The sequence below is a fragment of the Trachymyrmex septentrionalis genome, unplaced genomic scaffold, assembly GCF_001594115.1.
Source record: "Trachymyrmex septentrionalis isolate Tsep2-gDNA-1 unplaced genomic scaffold, Tsep1.0 scaffold108, whole genome shotgun sequence".
Taxonomy (NCBI): Eukaryota; Metazoa; Arthropoda; class Insecta; order Hymenoptera; family Formicidae; genus Trachymyrmex; species Trachymyrmex septentrionalis.
In genome coordinates, this window is record NW_017304207.1 from 1,570,338 (window position 1) to 1,594,221 (window position 23,884).

The 23,884-nt window shown below is 31.5% G+C and overlaps 1 protein-coding gene across 1 annotated transcript; it reads right to left on the reverse strand.

Annotated features, from left to right (window-relative positions):
- Positions 1-2,257: 2,257 nt before the first annotated feature.
- Positions 2,258-3,699, reverse strand: LOC108747722. Its single transcript, XM_018485392.1, has 4 exons — positions 3,661-3,699; positions 3,311-3,413; positions 2,931-3,246; positions 2,258-2,525 (listed from the first exon to the last, which is right to left on the reverse strand). The coding sequence occupies exons 3-4, from the start codon at positions 3,201-3,203 to the stop codon at positions 2,421-2,423; spliced, it is 378 nt and encodes a 125-aa protein (XP_018340894.1). The 5' UTR covers positions 3,204-3,246; positions 3,311-3,413; positions 3,661-3,699; the 3' UTR covers positions 2,258-2,420.
- Between the last annotated feature and the right edge of the window lie 20,185 nt (positions 3,700-23,884).

Below are 23,884 nucleotides of genomic sequence, written 5' to 3' on the forward strand. Positions count from 1 at the left end.
TAATCTAAGTTTCAATTTGTTCTCAACCATTAAACGAAATTTTTTTTTAATGTTTTAAAATGATATTCTATCGTAGAAGTAGCAATAAGAAAGTCATTTAGATAAATTGCAACATCTCCTGATTCTATTAAAGCGGAAAATTTCCGTTACAAAGCGTTTGAAATCTTAAAAGTGCCCTTTTCAGTTCAAAAAGCATTTTAAGAAATTAGTATTGACTCAAAGATGAACAAATAATGTCATTTTTATCGAATCTCCGTGCATGCTTACATGGAAAAAACCATCTTTCAAATCTAAAGATGTAAAATATTTTTTTCTTGCCAAAAGATCTAACTGGTCTTTAATTAAAGGTAGAGGAAAATTGTCGCAAGCTATTGTTTATTCAAGATTCTGAAATCAACGCATAATCTTATCTCTTCATTTCTTAGTCAAGATAATTGGCAACGCACTCGGACTCACTTGATCTAATTATTTCCGATTTCAACCAATTTTCTATTATAACTTTTAATTTCGATTTTTTATCGATACATCGTACGATAATCTTCACGGTGTAAACCTAAACGGTTTACAATCAGTAAGTGAGTTTCATTACATTCTCGACTTTAGGTCGAGCGGTTCTACATAATACTTATCAAATATTTCACACATTTCTTGTTTAATTGTGTTCGGCAAATTATCATTTATTATGATTTTTTATGACTCTTGGACATTATTTTGTTCTTCCAACTCCATAACTAAAATTTCTTTTACTTCAGTTTTTTTCTGCAGTATATGCAGTTTGAAATCTTAAGAAAAATCCGACTCTGTAGAACTACAGGAACATTATTGTATTATTCTCAACTACATAAATCTCTAAAAGATCTGTTCTCCCCCTCAAAAATTCCTACATTAACTCTACCTAAGATACTCAATCTACGAGAGCAAGTCAATAAGTTCTTAGAAAATCTGTCAGAGAGACTCGCAGTGTCATGTCACTGATAAGTAACATCTTTCAACTGATTACTGTCAAATTTTGAGCGGAATTCATCGCTAATTTCATTTCTGTAGACGATTAAAGCGAACAACCTTTATATTTTTTGCAAAATGGAAAAAAACGAGTTTCGTGCAGTGATCAAACATCTACATATCAAAGGTTTAACGCCGAAAGAAATCAAAGCCGAGTTGGATAATGTTCATAGCACATCTGCACCAGCGTTTGCGACAATTGGGTGAATGAATTTAAACGTGGTCGTACATCCACATGTAATGCACTTCGTTTGGGACGTCCAATTGAGGCTGCTACACCAGAAATCATCGGTAAAGTCCACGATATTGTTTTGACTGATCGACGAGTGAAAGTGCGCGAGCTTGTTGAGGCCATAGGCTTATCACATGCACAGTGATTTTAATTTTGCACAAACAATTGAGTATGAAAAAACTATCGGCAAGATGGGTGCCGCGTTTGCTGTGGACTAAGCCCGACCGATGACGATTTCAAAACAATATTTGGAGATGTTTCAACGTAATTCAGATAAATTTCTGCGTCGATTCATTACTGTGGACGAAACATGGATCCATTACTTCACACCCGAGATCATGAAGGAACAGTCAAAACAATGGACTTCACCGGGTGAACCAACTCCGAAGAAGGCGAAGACCGTGAAGCCGGAAAGGTGATGGCCACAGTTTTTTGGGATGCACGTAGTATAATTTATATCGATTACCTTCCGTTGAAGCAAACGATCAATGGCGATTACTACGCAGCCTTATTGGACCGTTTCAACAACATTTTAAAGAAAAAAACGTCCCCATTTGGCGAAGAAGAAAGTGCTCTTCCATCAAAACAATGCACGGGTTCACGTGCCCGGCACCGATGGCCAAATTCAACGAATTCCGCTACGAATTGCTTCCCCATCCAGCATATTCGCCGGATTTAGCCCCTTGCGACTATTTCCTGTTTCTAAACCTGAAGAAATTGTTCGGAGGAAAGAGATTCACTACCAGAGAGCAGCTCATCGCCGAAACAGAAGCTTATTTTGAAGGGTTGGACAAATCATATTATTCGGACGGCTTGGAAAAGTTGGATCAAGTGTATCGAGCTGAAAGGAGACTATGTTGAGAAATAAAAATAAATCGAAAAAAAATGTATTTTACCAAAAACTTATTGACTTGCCCTCGTATTATTGTTAATACCATAAAATTAAGCTTCTTTTGTTAACATGGATTTATATTCTAAGCTCGGAACATACATTTTCTTAATAAAACTTATCAGACTGCCCGTGTCAATCAAAAAAATTTTCGATGTAATCGTTTCCGTTTGGATAAATTTGAACCTGAAGCGTCCGATAAAATTCGTCTTCTGACTGCTAACCGACGTAACTTATTTCTTCTTTAGGTATGCTGCATTGACTGACCTGGTGACCTTGTTCTCTACAACGAAAATACTAACTCTTCTCGCATTTCGGACGTTTACAGTTAAAGGCACAGTGTCTCTCTTCGTTGCAATTATAACAGCTCCTCTGGATCTCCTCCGGTTTACGATTTTCCTTCTGTTTAACAATATCGCTTTTCGCTTAGTTGTTCCCAAATGAACGACTGACTCTGTTTCCTGACATACTAGACTTTAAAGTGACCTTCGAGAAATGCTTCTAATAATTCAGTCGGAGTATCAAACCATTGTATCCGAGCTTAGCACTGAAGATTTGAATCCGGGTCTATTAAATAGTCGGACAACTCGTCTTCCGAAATTGGATCTAAATATCTAATAGTTATTTTTTTATCATGCAAATAATCTGAAAAAGTCTCAGAAGATTTCCACTTTCTCTCTTCGAACTCACGGCGTAATTGTAACTTATTTAGTCGCAAATCAAAAATTTTTCTTAGTTCTTTTAACAAATCTTCAGCGCTTAACTCTACGCAATCTGTTCTCGAATAATACTATTTCAAAGCCTTACTCGTAACTTGTTGCAGATTATTGCTTTTATCTCCAAATTGTCTAAACTATATTTGCGGACTAGAAAGTTTATTTGTTTCTCCCAAACATCATAATTCATGACGTTTCTGTCAAATTCTCCTATCAGATCCTTCACATCTATTAACTTAGTGCCGCGACGAACATTATAGCTGTCGCTGTTACCCCCTTGATTAGCGCGTATTAGATCCACTTCTCTTTGCAGTAGTCGGAGCTGACGTTCTGCTAGTTCTTTTTCACGACGCAAAACTTCCATTTCATGCGGCACAATATTTGATGCACTTACTGGCTACGGTAACCTGAGGTATTCGTGTATTCTCCAATTAGTCTACTCCTGCAACATTCTCAGATTTTTCATAATACCTTGCTTCTATATCTGCTGCTCCCGCGTCTACATATCTTCTCATAAGCTCAGCCTTGTTGCCAGTAGATGATAGTCCCATATCTCAGAGTCTCTGTTTCAGATCTACTAGCCGTAGTGCAATTATTGTATTATTGCTCAAACATTTTTCTATTCCATAATGTGTTCCGCCTTTAGATATTTATTTCTTTTCCCCAAACTTCTGTGCGCCTCACGCGTGGAATCCCACTTCTGAGAAATTGTTGCTTCAAAAAACTCAGATTCACACAATGAGACGTCCAGCCGTTTCCGTGTTTAATATTTATTTAAAAATTTTAAGACGAAATTATTATCTTTTATCTTAATATCTTACCTTAAATCGTAAATCGAAATCTTCTTTCCACAAAACAACCGAACATCAACTTCTCGAACAAAAACCGTTCAAGCTCGAAAAAACAACTATATAATTACATTTGTGCAGCAAGTTCACACATCACCTAAATATATACTAAGAGCAATAGGTTTCCTAAGACAATCATTCATTCTATTAAATACGCTTCCTACACATGATCATATATAGAGACATTTATCTTAGCGCATGTGATGAGCTCACTTTAGTATACTCACAAATGATTATCTAAACGTGATTGGCCATATTTAAACTTTTATATCTAAAAAATTACTACTTAAAATAAAAATTTCTAAATAACTTTTTTACTTAATTTATAAATAACTTTTTTACTTAATTTTTCGAAGTTTTCTTCCTACGATATTTTGATTCACGAATTTTGGAATACCATGTATATTAGACTACCAAGAAAAAAAGTTTGTTTTTTAATCGATCACTTAACTCAAAAGCTTCCATTTCATGCCAAAAGAACACTCCTAAATTTTTATCAAAAAATATTAAGATTTAAGGATCGCTAGTGAACGATTTTTAAATCAAAGTTTCGACAATAATAAGAATAAATTAATATTGAAGGACTCCTAGATATTTAATAATATAAAGACTAGAATGATGAGCGAAGTAGGAGCCAGCGCAGTACTCGGTGCGCAAGTATAATAATGGAAATGTTTTTATGTTTATTTTTAATATAAAAGTATAAAAATATAAAAAGTTAGTATAAAATCCGTACGCGTTTCGACTTATTTCAAGTCATTCTCAAACAATCATTAATATAATTTAGCACAAGTAGTGCATCGGCTGTAACACATGTTATTTGTTTCCATGTAACGGAAGAGTGAACAATGTTACATTTTATTCTTTTCATTTGACGAAAAAATTATTTGAATCACTCTTGTTACTTCATCTAATTGTCAAAATTAATATTATATTCTACTGGTTGACTACTGTATAGTATATATTTACGCACAAAAGTTGCATGAATTTGCTTTACTTTATAAGAATTCTTGTTTCCTTCTAGCCTGTAAACTGGGATGAAGCTAAGAAATCTCATTGTGATGTTGAATGGTTGATGCACTATTTGTGCTGAATTAGAATTATATTAATACCGTTGAGAATGATTTGAAGTAAGTCGAAACGCGTACAAATTTTATTATATAACTTTTTATATTTTTATACTTTTATATTAAAAAGTGGACATATAAACATTTCCATTATTATAGTTGCGCACCAAATACCGCGCTGACTCCTACTTTCCCTCACATTCTAGTCTCTTTACATTATTAAATATCTAGAAGTCCTTCAATATTAATTTATTCTTATTATTATCGAAACTTTCATTTAAAAATTGTTTACTAGCGACCTCTAAATCTTAATATTTTTGATAAAAATTTAGGGATTCTTTTGACATGAAATGGAAGCTTTTGAACTAAGAGGCCGATTAAAAAAAATTTTTTTTTCTTGGCAGTCTAATGTATATATGTGTATACAAATATTATACGTATGTATGTATAAATAAACAATCTAAATTTGTATTATGTTAAACTTATTTTATATTACAATATTAATATTAAAACTGTTAATAATTTTAAATTTGTATTTACGAACAATTTCGGAGCTAACTAATATCTTACTTTCTTGGTTATCTACTTAATCACTTTAATATAGTCATCATAGATTTAAGTATATCATAGTTTTAAGGTTATATATATATCGTTCTTTTGACAGTACTGAAAAAGCGTTGATAAATTAATAAATGCATGTGTGCTTGTTAAACTTTCGATTACCATATATATCTAAGCGTAATAAATTCCAGTTAAAATAAACAATAGCTCGATTAAACATTTATGAGTTATTTTAACGTTCGTTCGTGTGGACTTCTATAGACTATAATATCAACGAAAATAAACGGACAGATCGCATGCGACAAATAACATAGCACATGCACCTGTTCGTGGTTCCACGCAGTTTTTATACGTTTAATATTTAGAAACAGAACAGAAAAATTCAGATAAATATAATTTAATAAATATTCATCAACTATTTGAATTATCAAACACTGACTTCGTATAGCAAGCAAACGAAACGTTGCACATTCAATTTGTATACAATTGATCGGCGCGTTGGTAAATTGGTATTTCGTAAACACCAGAAATCGGATAATGATATTTATGTAATCGTAACACGCAATGCACATATGTCGCGTATTCTTAAATTACTTATAAAAAACATCGTTTATATAATTATTAATGGATAATATAAAACAATAGAATAACACATACACAATGTCATATATATCTACATATATCATTCATTATAATTTTCAATAAAAAATATACATAGGTATCCTAGCTGTTATACTTATTTTTTATTAGGATACTATATAGGATATAAAATAATCCCAACAAATGAAATAAATATGATTGCTGTTAAGGGGGCTATACCTAGTTAGAAATTTTGAAAAAAATCGATTTTTCAAAAATCACATTTTCTTAAAGTATACAATATTAGAAATATTCCCTTAAAATTTTAAATTGATCCGTTGTATTTTCATAGAGATATACGACTGTGAGTACACATAAAAGTATACACAAGTATATAATAAGAAAGGAAAGAATATATTGTCAGCAACAACAAATTGACATTTTAAAAGCATCAACTTCAAGAGAGGATGTAGGTACTACAAAAAAATGACCCTGGAATAGATGACTCTGTGCAAGATGAAAAATAAATTTTTCAATTTTTTTTAGTTAAAACTGCACTTGAAACTTTAAATTTGTTTTTTTCAAAACTATGTTTTCCAAATCAGTGACCACGATATATCTGAAAAACCGGTACACCGATCAATTTGAAATTCCACATGCTTTTTTTAAATATGTAAATCTAGTCTTTAATCGAAGGATTTTTTTCCAATGTGTACTTATTTTTAAATTGGACAAAAAATGTCCGGTTTTTTTTTTAATCAAAACTTTAAATTTGAAATAGTAATAATATAATCTGCTTTTTTTTTATTTTTTTTTTTTTGTTGACCTGACATGTCTTACTTATTAGATCAAATGTATTAGTCATGTTTCTGTTGAGCTGCGATTAACATGCATTTAAATATAATATTCTCTTATAAATTTTAATTGTTCAAATATGATTTTGATCTAATGTTTCAGAAAAATTCTTTTTATGTTGGGTAAGTCCAGTTTTTAATTCTTTAATTTTTTTAATTTGTAACTTTAATACTCGTATATTGGTATGAAATAATTATATTACAATTTTGGTTAATGTTTGAATTAGATTTTACAACATCAAATCTGTAAATATGATGATGATTTCTTCCTTGGACATAAAATAAGTTATATTTGAGATTGTATTGCTAAGAGTAGTTCCAAAGTGAACCGAAATGTACGAAATATTTTTTTGAAATAAAGTTCTAAGATTGCATTTGCGTATTAACTACCACGCTGAGTCTCATTCGCCCTGATTTATTGGATTATTTTGTTCAAATTTAGACAGCCTCTATTTTGTTGTAATTTAATTTTTCAGAATATCGATTAATTAAAGACTAGATAAATTCATATATTAACTAAATTTTTCGGTTTCTTTTTATTTCAAATAACCTGGTTACAAACAGTAGTGGCCGCAAATTATTTAATTATTAATATTTTTACATTAAAATAATATAAAAACTTTCTCAAAGTAGGTTCTTTTGAATATAAAAACTTTTATACAAAAATATGCAAATACTTTTTTGGAAAAAATTCACGAAAATTCGTCTTTTTTAGGACCCCTAACTAGGTATACTCCATTAATTAATTAATGTTAATTAATTAATTAAAAGCGTGCTAATTAATATCTAAGATACAATTACAAAAACCAGTAATACAGATATAATGGAATAATTAATGTTTAAGTTTAACGTTTATTTTGATGAAATATTTTTTGATAATGAGTAAAATTTGATTAAGTAAATGAGTACCTTTTCAAGAAATGAGTTTAGGATATCGATAATTGTTTATTGTTGTTATTATCATGTTCATTGTTCAAATGCCAATATAATTAAGGCGAAACAAATTTCCCTGAACTTAAAACTTGATGTTAGAGCCGCATCCACCCTCATACCGTCAATTTAAGGACGAAGTAAGTTGTCGCTGCGGTGTCGCGCGAAAGGTATTATCCATTGTTCCCGAAGTGCACGGGGTTTCGTAATCGGCTGAAACGTCTAGTGACGAATGCCCCATGGGTATCCCATCGGCGCAAGAGTGTTGAATGCAGAAACGCTTTTGCGTAATGAGTAGTTGAGATTCCTTGTTAAGGAGCGCTCGAACTCCGCACTGTGGCTTTCGCGGTTCCCAACAGATTTCGGCATTTCGCCGAGTTTCTTCCTACGGTCCTACTTCGTAGCCGATTCTGTGAAGGGTGCATCCCGACATTGCGCTCGGTAAAGCGAGTCGATTTCGATATATGTTATTTCGAGAAGCCAACCGGGTAATTACTCGACAAATCTTCTTTCCGAGTTCAAATAATATTATATATGACATATATATATATATAATATGTACATATGTATATGCATACATATGTATACATATACGTATATATATATGTATACATATGGGGTATTCTTTAACAAATTGAACACCCCTCTCTGTCCAAAATTCAGTTTAATCAAAAAAATTTTTTCTAGACTCAAATTGTAGGTACATATGTCTACTTTCTTTAGCGCTCTGACTTTTTTGGAAATTTTTATATGGTGGGCCTAACGGCTGTAATTCAGGAAGTACTGATTGAGAACACTCAGATGAATCAAAATACGTTCGATTTTTACGAATATTTGTTCTTCGGTTCTCAGAGATGATGAATCCGCAATCGAATTTCCAAAATTAAAAAGCGGATCTAATATGGTTGAAATTTTCGAAAGTTTTTTTTTATTTTTATGAAAATTGATAACCCCCTGATGCTTTGGATCGCTAATCATGAATTCACATCCGGATTTACAGAATTCAAAATAGCGGATCCAATAGCCGACCAAAATACTGACAATTGACTCAGTTGCCTTGTAAATCCATAGCCAAAGTCTTTCGGGATACCATCGTCATAATGATAGATTCAATATGACGACTCAAAATGTTTTCAATGTTCTCAATTTAGACTAGGATCGAAGAATTTTTAAGGTGCTGATTACGAATTAACTGTAAAGTCTCTGTATATCAAAATAACAGACATTTATCCAAAATTTATAAATTTTTAAAAAACAAGAAAGAAAACTATAAGATAATTGTACTTACAAAAAATAACAACATGTCGATCAGTAATATGTAAAATATTTAAAAAATAAACAATAAGAAGAATCTGAACCGTAAATTTGAAAATTTAATAAGGAATAGAAGTAATGGCCATAACGATCAAAGCTAGATCTTTAATACTTAAACAATTCAATCTTACTATATACTATATATGTACATGCATACTATATTTATAGTTGCATGTATACTATATTTATAGTTATTCAAACTGCACGCAGAATTAATTTTTCGGATTTATAAACGCAATTAAACTACTGTAATATCACGTTTTAAATAAAAAATTTTTCATGCATAAATATGTATAAGTATATAAACATACATAAATATTTATAAACATTTTTAATTATAGAATCGTGTCTCAGGAATTACTTGTAGAGTCGGAAAATTAAATAAAAAAGCCTTGATTTGATTAAAAGAGAATAAAATGACAAATTTATTATATTGTGGCGACAATTATCATAATTATACATAAAGCAAAGATGCGTTGTTTCAAAGAAAGGCACGCATACTGTTTTTCGATACATGGGCCATGTACGCACGCGGACAATATTGCCTGTACAACAGTTCGGCAAAACTAGAGGCATTTAAATGCCTCTGTTGTTTCTTTTGACAGGTCAGGTAAATTCTTTCTTCATCATGCCGAGAGTGAAATGTACATACAAATAATAACTAGTAATTATTAATTATTATCTTCCACGGGTTAAACGGATTATTTTTAAAATATAAATATGAGGATAAAAAAGAGGAAATAATATGTATTGTGATACGAAAGAAGATTCGAGAAGGTTGACGAAACGTGCGAGCGTTCTTACGAGAAAAAGGAAGATTCGACTGTAAAAGTCTGAAGAGACGGGACTGATGTACAAAGCAAGAGAGATTAAAACGGACTTAAAAATATCTACGATTTTTTGCATTGTACGTATCACCGCTACGGATATGAAATCCTTTGCATAAAATCCTCAAAATTCCTTGCACACGTAACGGATACTAAAATGTATATATGTATAACTATTTATCGCGAGACGAAAGATTTATAAAAGAAATTATCGGCAGTTCAGCACCTTTACCGAATATGTCTATTGAACTCGTAACTTGTAATTAGTATTCGACTTTATCTCTTAAACTCGTAATAATCGTAATGAATTCATAACTCGTAATCAGATGCAACTTCCATGCTTAATTAGGTATCTCATAATGTACTCGTGTAATTAGTAACTCGTAATAGCAATCGGACTTAACTCCTGCCTCGCATGTCTAGCTTTGCCGAATAAACTTAACCGACTCCAAATATTACCGAGTTCGAAAAACGATCGACGCGATGCTTTTCTACGCAGTTCTTTTCTTCGATTAGAATTTTCGTTATCACCATAAAAATTATTAACAAGTATTACCGGTAGACCATCTTTTTCTACCATAAAAAGTTACAATGACAAGCCGAATAACATTTGCTTTTTTAGACTAGTAATCCACTCAGGACGAAATTGTTGGATTAAATATTTGAATCAAGTATCGAATAGACGGACTTTATCCCGAGGAACAGAAGAAATAAATAGATTAAGAATTACAAACTGAAACAGCAGTTGTCTGTAATAAATAACACATGTAGCTCTAACTATAGAACATCCGGCAAATGGTCGATGGAAGTTGTTTTAGACACATATCCCAGTATTCCATTTTACAATCGATACCCTTAATCCTAATTCTAGATTAGATTAGTAACATACACGAGATCTTTACGCGGCATTACTAACGCGAATATAAAAAGGAGGCTCTTCGCAAATAGTCACTCAGTCAAATTCCATCTACGACACGAAACTCTGCCGGTTCGCGACTATACAGTAAAAGTTACTTAGCCAGCCGACACTCTGCCGGTTCGCAACCAGATCGCTTAACCAATTCTAGTGGTGAGACGCGATCAGTTCACTTAAGCGATCTTATTCGCGATCTTATTACTGTCAAATGACCGAAGCCTCCAAATCGCTGAGTCAACTCTCCCCTTGGAGTCCTACAGTCACAGAGATCGGATCTCCGACAATCATCTTCGAAAGTCAAAACCTGCTGAGTAGCAGTAAATCCCCTCTTAATTTATATATTTGTATATTCACCACAAAACGAATTCCTCATTCATCCCAATGATTCGTTTGAATCCTTAATTAACCAATTTTCACGTGCAACACAACCTCTCCCACTAGATGCCTACATAATTGGTCCCAATTATTTTGACCCACAAGAAATTCGAAATGCCATAACTGGCCAGCCACCTCATGTTCACATCCCAATACTCCTCTCACGATCGCGTTCCTTATCTCGTTCCTGTAAATTTCTTTTATAATCTCTTCTCCTTTTCCTTCGTTGTAATTCACGAAATAAACTAATTCCTGTATAGCCTCTCAGTTCAAACATATACGCACACGGCAAACTCATGCTCGCCCATAATTTAACTTTAGCAACAATATGTGTACACTAGTTTTTTATGTAATTAATTAGCAATTCTGCGATTAATGATCTAAGCTACCAACTGCGTTTTGCAATGTACAATACCTCATAGTTATAAAAATAAATACTACAATACAATGAATTAAAAATACAAGATTATTCAAGAGAATACTAGCTTACTTTTATATAGCATGTTAAAATAATAATTACCAATGCAGAGATAAAATAATAATTACCAATGCAATTGATAATGTACAACTCTTGTTAAAAGGCTAGATTTCTCTCATAATATGTTAATCTCAAACACAGATACGTTTACTTTTAAAATATTGTATACTATATAATACTAATAAATTTTTGAGTTAATAAACTATAATAGAATATTTTTAATATGACGTGCCTCAATCTCCATTTATTTTAGAATCGTAAGACCTCGTACCGACTCCCATCCCTCGTCAGAGATTGCATATAGTTCGATTCCGAGTTATAAGTGTTACGTCCTATAGACGTTACGATTCTTTTCTTTCGAAAGAGTTGGCTCCACGTCGCGACTACGAGCGGCGCTTATGAGATTCGAGTGGAGCCCGCTGATAACGGTCTGACGGATCTGAAAAGAGGGAACAAACGGGCTCCGTGAAACTCGTAAAACGCCAATCAACCAGGAAGAAATAACAACTTTAATGCGGGCCCAAAAAAGTGACAAGATTGCATAAATGTACCGAAGTCACGCGATAATAAAAATCCAAGCTTTGCCAGACTGACCAACAATTTCATCTTAGAAAAACAGGCGCCAAAAGTCGCGTTTAAAAAATCATAAAACGGATGGGATAACTTTCTACGGTAACGTTATCTAAGATCGAACTCGCGACTGACAATGGTTGCCCTGCATGTAAAACTAGTTGTGCACGATAACAGCCTGTTTACCTAATCACATTTTCCGCGAGAATAACAAATTCGTCATCCATCCAGGAGCAATCTTGCCTTTTAGAGAAAAACGTAAATTATTTCTTTCCTTCTATAAATAGATTTAATGATGCACTTTAGATTAACAACGATAGGACGCTATAAAAATCATAATTCTCGCGAGACATTGCAATTAATTATTGCATCCTAAACAAAGGGCACTACACCCTTTTTTCGGGATATAAATAGAGGTCCCGCGGAAGCACAGAGTACAGTGTACTCAGAGTAGTCAGTATAGTCAGTTTAGTCAATCCGCGTCAGTTTCGAAAAGGTTCAGTTCACAAAAGACAACTAGTGCCTTTTCCGACTTTATTTTGTCGCGCATCTCAGTATTCGTCATACACCTTGTGCTTTCATGAAGCACTAGACCACCCTCTTGGCGCTCTTGCATGGACAGCGGGGCTGCTCGTCGAGCAACGTCAGTCCGGGATCCCATGCATCAACCGCCGAAAGTAAGTCGTTTGTTATTCCTTCCAAATGTGCACGCGCCCTCCCCGTAACACACATACACACGTATATACATGTATATATATATATATATATATATATATGTATATACATAAGCATATAATTACTTTTAACCCTTCGATTATAGTGCGCGTCCGTAATGCAAAAAAGTCTCGGGGGGCGAAACATTTCTTTAAACATTTTTGTTTCAGAGTTTTATATTTTTATATGAAACAATATATTTTTCGATAAAAGTATCAATTAAAGGATTAAGCTCCAATTTTGACTGTGACATATGTTGTCAAAGTTATGACACTGAGTGACTTTCAACAAGTTTTAGCCGTCGCTCATCCTTTGTTAAAAAGTTATAAATAAAAGATATTTAAGAAATAACATCAACAATCTTATTTCTACTATACAAAATCAAAATTTTAACTCCTATCCCACCTCTCCCCTGTTTGGGGGCGCACAACTTCCACGCAAAGCACAATCCCCCACCTCCTCCCCTACTTACTCGCGACTTTCACCCAAAGCGACTCTCACCTTTCTAAACTACATCCATCTATTGGATTCCACCTCGCCCATTGCTTAATGGAGCGTGACTTTCCACGCGAACACAAGTTCACTGCTTTAGCAGAAAATTTGTTTCTAATGCGAAGAATTTGTCTGTTTAAAGCAGTAAATTTGTTTTGAAACAATGAATTACTGCATGTTTGTAAAGCAGAAAATTTATTTGGAAATACATATTAAGACATACCTATCTGTTTGTATTGATTTCTTCGCTTAAATTTGGTATCATTGCTCTTTCATCGTCAGTATAATTTTTTGTTAATAACTTTTTAACCAAGAACGAATGACGGCTAAAACTTATTGGAGGTCACTCAGGGTCATGACCACGATAACATATATCAAAGTCAAGGTTATTGGAATTTGGTCGATACTTAATCGATACTTTTACCCATTTTTCTCATTTTTTATTAACAATATTTAGTTATAACAATTTATATCTACAATTTGTTATTTAAACTGTATATAACTGTACAAATACTTTCTCAAGATGTCAAATATATGTAAAAATCGTTTAATAATTTATATATACTTATAAAAGTGATAAAAATTAACATATATCCTGAAAAAATGTATAGTATTTATTGAAAAAAATTTTACAATATATCTCATAGAACTATATATGAGAAACACATAGAAGAAACCTATAGAAATCAATGCGACCTTAAACGGTCTGTAGCTGGGTTTTAAATGTTTGTACGATTCTATGTGAATTTATGTAGGGTATCTACTTTAATTTCTCCAGGCAAATATCTCGAAAAATATGAAATATATAGAAAAATGTTTCAAATAAAAATGGAACGGTTTTGACGGAAATGTATTTTAGTCATATTTTTTTTTAGATGGAAGAGTTAAAAAGATATCAAGGTTCTTCCACTTTTTTAAATGAAATTGTACGATTTTTTCACACATATGATTCTTCTAATTATTCTATATATAATATAAAAGTATGAAGATAGTGATACCAAAAAACCAATAGTTTACGAGATATTTACATTTTATTCTGGCACATATTGACATGAAATATTAAATAACTCGTAAACTATTAACTTTTTGATAACTGTACCTTAATACTTTTATGAACAGAATAATGAGATTAATCAGTTGGTGGAAAGAAAACACATAATTGCTTTAAACAAATATGTATGCAAAATAAATAATTTTTTAAATAGGTAACTGTATTTTTTTCTACCAACTGATTCATCTCATTATTTTATTCTTCATATTAATGTACGATTATCAAAAAGTGAATAAATGGAATATCTCATAAACTATTGGTTTTTTCATATCATTATCTTAATATTTTTCTTTTGCAGAATAATTAGAGAAATCATATTGTGTAAAAAAGATCATACAATTCTATTTAAAAAAGTGGAGGTGACCTTCATATCTTTTTGACAACTCCACCAAAAAAACAACATGACAAAAATACTTCCCCCTCGAAACTGTTCCACTTTCATTTAAAACATTTTTCTATTTTCCATATTTGTCGAGATATTTACCTGGGGAAATTAAAATGGGAATTATACAGGATGTCTGGAATTTGAATGTCAAAACTTTGGGAGCGTGTAAGGGATCGATAAAGTAAAAAAAAAGTTCTATAGAGATATGCTCGTTGTTGCTTCGTTTTGAAGAAAATCGCAAAAAAGGCAAAATATAGTTTTTATTTTTGTACTTTCTCATTACTTATTCACATTGTATTTATTTACTTACTTAAGAGGAGCTTATGACTTCCTAAAGCCGTCTGTTTTATCGATTAAATCATGTAATTTTGGTATAACAAATACTTTTTTCTCTTTCACCGATTCGAAAATCCTTTTTCAGGATTAAAGTATATGCATTAATACGTGCCTGGAAAGTGGAATCTACACCTACAACAATCAAAAATTTCAAAATTGATATATTTTTTACCATTTCTTAATGAAACATGGCGTCTCAGCTGTCAAGTCGTGACAACATTTGCTTGAAATGCTTTACAATCTGTACAAAATAATGATTCCCAGACACGTAGTTTACACGAATAAATAATGTTGAGTTCTTAGAATTAGACTTAGACGCTTTATCGCGACGAATTTGTTATACGAAAATTGATACGAATATGCGACTGCATGTATCATAGGTTGCGTGAGATATTGATGAGTAGTAATATAAAAACATGTCGATGCGCGGCGAGCGGCGCGATCTTTGGTGACTTTGTTGGAGTTCGAGTTTCGCTTTAGGATCCTCTTAATGTACATTCAAAATGTTGGCCTCTTGCAGCAATGCAAGTATTGCATTTAGTACGAACAGCTCGTGTTGCCGCTAAACACTGATCTGCAATATTTGATACATTGCAGTCTTAATTCGATTTCTCAATTGTTCTCTTTAGTTGATTGACGACGAAACTTCCTGCTTCAGGACCATCCACACAAAGAAGAAGTCCAGTGGAGTCAGATTAGGTGATCTGGATGGACAAAGTATTACTCCTTCACGTCCAATCTATTGTTGTAGAAAATGTCTGTCTAGCCAAGCTCGAATAGTTCTACCATAATGAGCTGGATTCCCATGAAACCACATTTCAATCCGTTGCTGCAGGTGGATGTCTTCTAAATAATCAAAGAAATCAGTTTCCAAAAAATCTGTATATTTGCTGCATTTAATCTGTCTGGTAAAAAAATGGTCCCACTAGACAAAAATAAACAAAAAAAGTTTTCACCTAAAAAAATTATTATTATTTTCATGTACGATTTTAGCGACGATAATACTTTACAGATGAATTACTTTACAGACGAACGTTTTGTCTTTTTTGCGATTTTCTTCAAAACGAAATAAAAACGAGCATATCTCTACAGAACTTTTTGCTTAGTTCATCGATCCTCTACACGCTCCCAAAGTTTTGACATTTAAATTCCAGACACCCTGTATATGTAGCCCCTTAAAATGATTTTTTGGCCTTGAAATGCAAACTTTAACTAAATTACCGTAGTAATATTACGGGTTAAATTGACTAATTTATTGAAAAAATTTTATATATCTTTTTTAGATCTAAATCTAAGAATTTCAAAGGCGAATTTTCTCATGATCCTGACTCCCCAAGATAAATAATATACCATTCGAATCCGCTTGAGCCGTTTAATATAATATATAATTTTACATCTTGGAACTTTTTTATTTTAACTTAAAAGCGGCCTTAACTTAAAAATAACATCCTAGCGTATTACAATTAATCAGCTTATTACAATTAATCAGAAGAAATATTAAATTTGTCAATATTTTCTTATAAATTTGTCAAGAGTTTCTTTTGCTCATACAAAACTTGAATGGTAAGAGGATTCTAAAAACGATTAATCATTTATTGTAAATAGAACTTACACACAGACGATTTATATGTCATTGACACATAACTACATACTACTACATCAATATCTCACGCACATATACATTTTCATATAACAATAACGTCTTAAACGTTTTAGACGTTTAACAAGTAAATCTATCTTTCTGTGTTTCACCGAATTTAATACATCACCAAACTTGATATATTTGTAGAGCAGACGAAAATAATAGACATGTATTTTTTTATATCAGCAATGGTGCAGGTTTAATCGCAGGTTGTATCGCAAAATAAGTAAGATTTGTTTGAAGCTTTTACTATTTGATGATAATAATATTCTCTGTACATACATATCATTTTGAGGGGGGTAATCAAGCATGTTCAAAAGATAATTGCATTTGAAGTTAGTACTTTTAACATGTGCCAGACAAGGAGTTCCCTGTGCCAGACAAAGAATGACAATACATTTTCAATTATAGCGCAAAAACGGTATTTAGAAATTCGCTCAAAAATTAAAAGGATTATATAATACGAATCTCCTAAACTGAAGAAAATGGGGGATAACAGGTAAATATTAATTATAAAATCTTAGAAGGTTGCTTTACTACTTCACTAATATCCATTTCGCTTATCAACTTATTCTCAAATACCGGCGCACAGTGGGGAAATAAAAATTACTGTTGGGAAATAAAAATTATTGTTCAAAAATTGCGATCTGCAGTAATTTTTAAACAGTAATTTATTTTCACCGCCGAACGGTGCTCTCATGCAGTCGCGCTTTGGGCGATTGTCCCCCCAAAAAATTGTAAAAATATTAAAAAATTATAAAAACAAAAAAAATATAAAAATATAATAAAAAATAAAAGCAAAAAAAAAACGGAATGAGGATAGACTCTTGCCACCTCTTCGTTAATAATTCCTAGGTTTGGCAAAGAGCAAGATAAAATTGTTTTTTTTTAACAGGTTGCTATATTGTGTCTGCCATTTTAAATTTTACATTGTTTACACTGGATTTGTTTTCAGGAAACATGAAAGCTTCTTATTATCTTTAAAATTTAGAAGTAATTGTAATAGATTGAGCTAAAAGAAATTAAGCAAGAAATTAAGTGTTCGAGCTTATTACTATAAGGATAATTTGCACCTTTAAACTTGCACTATTGCCGATATAAAAAAATATGTGTATATTATTTTCGTCTATTCTACAAATGTACTAAGTTTCATTAAATTCGGCATATCACGGAAAGGTAGGTTTACTTGTAAATCCAATTTTAAGAATTTTACATTGTTTCTTCGTGCAAACTAAGAGTCTATAGACTATTATTTCAGTACAGATTTATTTAAGTACAGATTGCACGGCATTTACGTATATATGAAGCAAATGTTGTCATGACGTGACAGCTTTGAAGCGCCACATTGGACTAAGAAATGATAAAAAAGATTTTTATTTCGAAATTTTTTTATCGTTCTCAGCCCATTAATTTCAAAATATAACTGCAATATTGCAACAATAGTCGAATATACAGACGACTTAAGAATTCCTTTAAGGCAATTCTAAAGACGATTAGTCATAGTAAGTAGGACTTACGATTTACGTGTCACTGATATATCATTACATACTACTACATCAATATCTCTATGCATGCATACACAAAAATTTTTTTATAATAATAACGTTTTAAAAATAAAAATAAACAATACATTTAAGGCTACTGAGAGTCAAGGCCGATAAAAATGCCAACGAATAAATTGTAATCCCAAAGAATAAATTGTAATCTTCTTTATTCTGTATAAAATAACATTTTAATTTTAGAGGGAAGGCCCTTATTATGGGTACTGAGGTTGATTTTGGATAAATACTAGAACTCTATAGATAGAATTTTAAAAAATAATAGGTCATTTTGAAAGGAATTTAATAAGCTTTAAAATAACGTTATATAAAACTTAATTCAAATTCCTTTTTTTTTTTTTTGAAAATTAATAAAAAGTGAGCAAATCGCAAAGTCTAAAAATTGTGATCCTAATATGAGCCCCGAAAAATCGATAGTAAAAAGGCAAAGTAGTATTTCAATTAAAAAACTTTATTTAAAATACTTATAAAATACTTATAAATACTTATAAATACTTATGTTTCTAAAATACAAATAAACACAGCCAGCGTGCACGAAAAATGAGCATGCGATAAATATATAGAATTCGTTTTCAGTTGGAATCAAGTATCGCAGAAACAGACAGTCAATGTTCATTCCGTTATCTTTTTAATTATTGTACAATAACATTCATACTTTAGCAACGATTTTCATTATAACACAGAAGCATAGGTTATTTATTAAATAATAAACAAGGTTTAACTATTTATCTCAATGAAACTTGAAGATATCCAAATTCTAAAATCTTGTACAATGAAACTCTTTTACAATGATTACAATGACAGGCATGATCTAATAATAAATTTTCTACTGAATAGTTTTCAATCCAAGCGCAATAAATTCATGATGGAACCAATAGATAGCGTTTATTAGTTTAGCAGAAACACCGCTCTCTCATATTAAGCCCATATCTCATATTAGGCGCCTATCTCATAACGGGGTTTTCTTTTATGTCTAAAATAAGTTCAATTCTAAGAACCAACTCCACGTTGTTTTTTCGTGTAAATTATTTCTGCATAGATTACTATTCTTTAGGTAAAACTGCATAACTTTTACATAAAGCAAATATTGTCACGCCGTGACAATTCTACAATCATGACGTATCCGAGGGAGGGGGAAGATCAAATCCTCACTCCTGAAATTTTTTAATAATTATTTCATTTTGAAAGAATCCCGTTAACGCATATTCCGATAGCATACATTTACTCGCATCGGTCAATGGCTAAATTTTTTACTGCTTTATTAATGAGAATATTTTATTTTGAATTAGCCAATTAGTAATGTACTCTATCAAATGTCTCTCTTTCATTTTTAATTGTAAAAAACATATTTACTTTTGACTTTATATGAATTTTTTTGCAATTACATAAAATATTTTTTTCTTTTCAAAACCATATAAATAATTTTTAATACTTCTGTTAGTTCGAGCATACAATAACAATATTAAAGAATTAAACATTTTATTTGTAGTAACTATATTGCCCTTCTTTTAAAAAAATGACTTTAAAGAAATAAGTAAAAGCTACACGTTATATAAAACGTATTGTTTTATAATATTGTTTCTCTTCAAAATGAGGTACGAGGAAACATTAAAAGCTGTAAAATATGGAATTCATTAACATTAAAAACTGTAAATGTTACAACAAAAATTGGTGCAGTGACAGTTCTTTTCAGTACAATAACAAAATTACCTTCTTTTTTTTCTTATTCCAGTTCACGCATGATACATCTCTGAGTTGATAGAAAACCCCTTTCCGAAAAAAATTTCATACGCCCATGTCGAGAGCACTACAAGTATATTGGACTAAGAAAATGGTAAAATAGATATCAGTTTTGAAATTTTTTTATCATTCATAGTATAAACTCTATACTCTCACAGATATGTATTAATGCGCATACTTTATGGAAAAGGATTTTCGAATCTATAAAGAAATCATTATATAAAAATTATATCATTTAATCGGTAATACAGATGACTTAAGATCCCCTTAACTATAATGGAAACAAGAAAAGTGAGTTATTCTTATAGATGCGAAGTAACCCAAAAGTAGAGCAGATAGCCAATCACAATAACATCATGTCATCCATCTATTATATGAATGATTCATCTTTCTAATGCCCTTAACAACATCCACCAGAAAGACTACAGCATTGCCAGTTTTGTCATTTGATTTAAGTGTGTCCAATAGTAGTTTTCATAATTGTCAATTTAATAGAAATCCAAATCAATCTTCTAATAAGATATAACTTGATAGACTGGAAAGAAATAAAAATTTTATCCATCATAATAATCTAATTATTATTATAAAAATTATTTCATATAAATTAATGTTCTGTTCTTTAAAAAATAAAGGAAGACTGATAGGAGAAAATCTTTTACAAGTAAAAGTTTATCTGTAGTATTAGTTTATCATTTAAGTAATTTTCCGGGAGAATATTTTGAATATATTTGACATTATTATAATATAAATTCAAGTATATTTATATTTTAAGAATATGCATATTTCTATTTCTCTCGTGTCAATAAATATATAAAATCTACGCCCTTTATCCTCTTCCTGCTATTTCATATCAGCCAAGCTTCTGTGAATAAATAATTCGACAGAAAATTAAAAATTCAAGATGCCCGGGGGTCGTGTCTGTACTTGTACAGTGGAATGATGCTATGTATATTCCAGAAAAAGATGATTAATTGCTTGGTAATATCGTTTCATGAGAAAAAGAGAAAGAAAGAAGAAAGAAAAATATGGAGACAATTTTTCCCGTTAAAAACATATTTAAGGTGCATTTTACATTTAGTTTTTTTTATTTTTATTTTTTTTTCAATAAATTGTGTATTCGATTGCGCATTTTATAGTAATGAAACAAGTACTTTGTTTCTATTTTAAATAACAGAAGTTATTATTATACTTTATTATTGATCATTTATTCGATCGTTTATTCAAATTACTTATACAAAGATAAGATTGAATGTAAATTCGATACATATATATATTTAATATTGCACGAAGCAATAATAAAAACAATTTTGTAATCTAAACGAAAATAAATTTATTTTATAGGTTTTTATCTTCCTTATCATTTATATTATAATATCTAAAGTAATTTATTTAATCTGATAATTCTATTTTTGATTGACGAAAACAACTACACATGTAACATATATAATTATATTAAAAGTAATTTGATAACTATAACAATAAGGAAGGCCTCATACACGTCTTAGGGTATGCTACGCAGCATCTTCAAATTATTTCATAGATCATACTAGGTAGAGCTGCAACAACAAATGTATGTATCCCTCCTTATCATTATAGTTATCGCTATTACTTTTAATTTGATTATATATGTTATGCGCATATAAGCTGTTTTTCTCATTCAAGAATGGAATTATCAGATTAAAGAAATTATTGTAGGTAGTAACATCTCTTTATAACATAGTACTAACTCAGCAAGTTGCGGAATCGTCACGTTCGTGTGAGCTAGTAGTAATCAAGACCGAAGGAGATACAGTGGTAGTAGTAATAGCGACAGTCTGAAACTACCAGCTACGTCTCTCTTTGCGTCGCATAATTTCCCAATTTACAAGAATTCGTATTGCTATGAATATTAAACATGAATTAAATTCACAAAGTTAACTTCACCAAAGGTCCATCCTGTACGGAACAATCGATTATCTTTGACAGATGTCTTAAATTAAGAGATGAAATTAAATACTCTGAAATGTTATTATAAATACTAATATATATATAAATACGTTGCTAGAGAGTGATTGACAGCGTCACGTTGGCCCTGCTCTCATGAAAATAATTTGTTATACTATTAAGTAGATATCTTATAGGACCGATTACAATATGCTATGCGTAAACTCATCATATCGCCAAAATATACATCGACCCAATTGAAACTGAACTCTGCGGCTGGCCGATCTGGGCTAATTAATTACTGCACTACTAGCAAATTCATTACAACAAACACTGTTCCTAACAATGGTAGCGGCGAATGTTTAGCTACATTATCCTCGCCGTCCGTGTCGCACGGCCGGAGTTGCTGCGGCCGGTCATATTGAACGTATACATGTAAATTTTGCGTGGTCGGCACGCTATGCGTATTTCGCACCTACATATTTTCCATCGAATTTGATAATTATCACGGACAGAGTTGACGCGCCGTGTGACGCCACAAATAATTATTATCATACACGGCGCAGCGAAATGCGATTCACGTTGTATATATAAAAAGTTTACTCCTGCATGTAACTGACCGCAATTAATTCTCTCGTTGAAAAGCGGAGTTAATCGCGATTATTTATTCCAACATGATCTATATTCCAACAATATCCAATGTAATCTGAAGCAACAAATACGAGAACAATAACATTTTATTATATGTTTCTTCGCGTATTTCCTTTTAAAGATATTATTTTTAGAAAAATCTTTGTAAAATATTATACAAATTTAGACCAATGAGAATAAATATAATTAAATAAGAGAATTCCTATACTCGATCAAAGCAAATCCCAGATAGCCAAGTCTGAAGTAGAAAGCAGATTTTTTAAATGTCACTATGCCAACAAAATGACAGAATTAGATGTACATAATACTGTTGACAGACTGTTAGAAAAAACATAAAAGAATCTGCAAGCGTCAGATAATGTTGGCAGGATCAGCTCAGTTTCTGCCAACAATTTGCCTTCACATTATATCGACAGGCGATGTTAACAGAACACAAGCCTATTGCGGACGCAGTTGATGGCAGACTGCCGTCATTTTCTGCTCGAACCTATTGAAAGTCTATTAGAAGACTGCAGACATTTGGCTATCTGGGATCTTTTTTATTGTTAGTTAAATAATTAAATTTTTGTAAATCTATATGTCTGAATCTGCAAACTGCACACCGAAATCTTTTTCGAAAGGCAATTATAATTATAAAAATATTAATAATTAGGTATTAATGAGAATCTTAAATCTGCAAATAATTTTATTATAAAAAATATTGCCTCAGCCGGGATTTAAGAGGGTCTCCTACATTAGAGGGTCAAAAAAATCGATTTTTTTTTTCATAAATTGATAATGCAACTCTTCAAGAATATGTCCCTAAAATTTTAAATCGAAATTCGAAATCCTTCGGTATAAATTCAGTGCTTATACGGATGCATAGCGTGCAGATATTATATAATAAGTAATTAAAATCTTTTTCTTTTATTGTAGTTTTAAAGTACTCTTAAGCCATTCAATTTTCATTCTAGAAATTTTTTTCTATGTCTTATAGTTTCTTGATGACATTTGCTCAAAAAAAAAAACAAAAAAAAAACAATTTTTTTTGAGGAGGTGTTTTACTCCCTATATCTCGAGATAAACAAAAAAAATATGGGTCTAATATTTGTTTATGCTCTACAACATATCCAAAGTTCATTAAAATTGGTGAGTGTCAGTTCCCTTGTTAGTAGCCCGAGTAGCTCGTAGAATCGCTCAAATTGCTCAAAATGAATTCCATGAGGAAGCTGAATGATTATTGTATATCCTCAG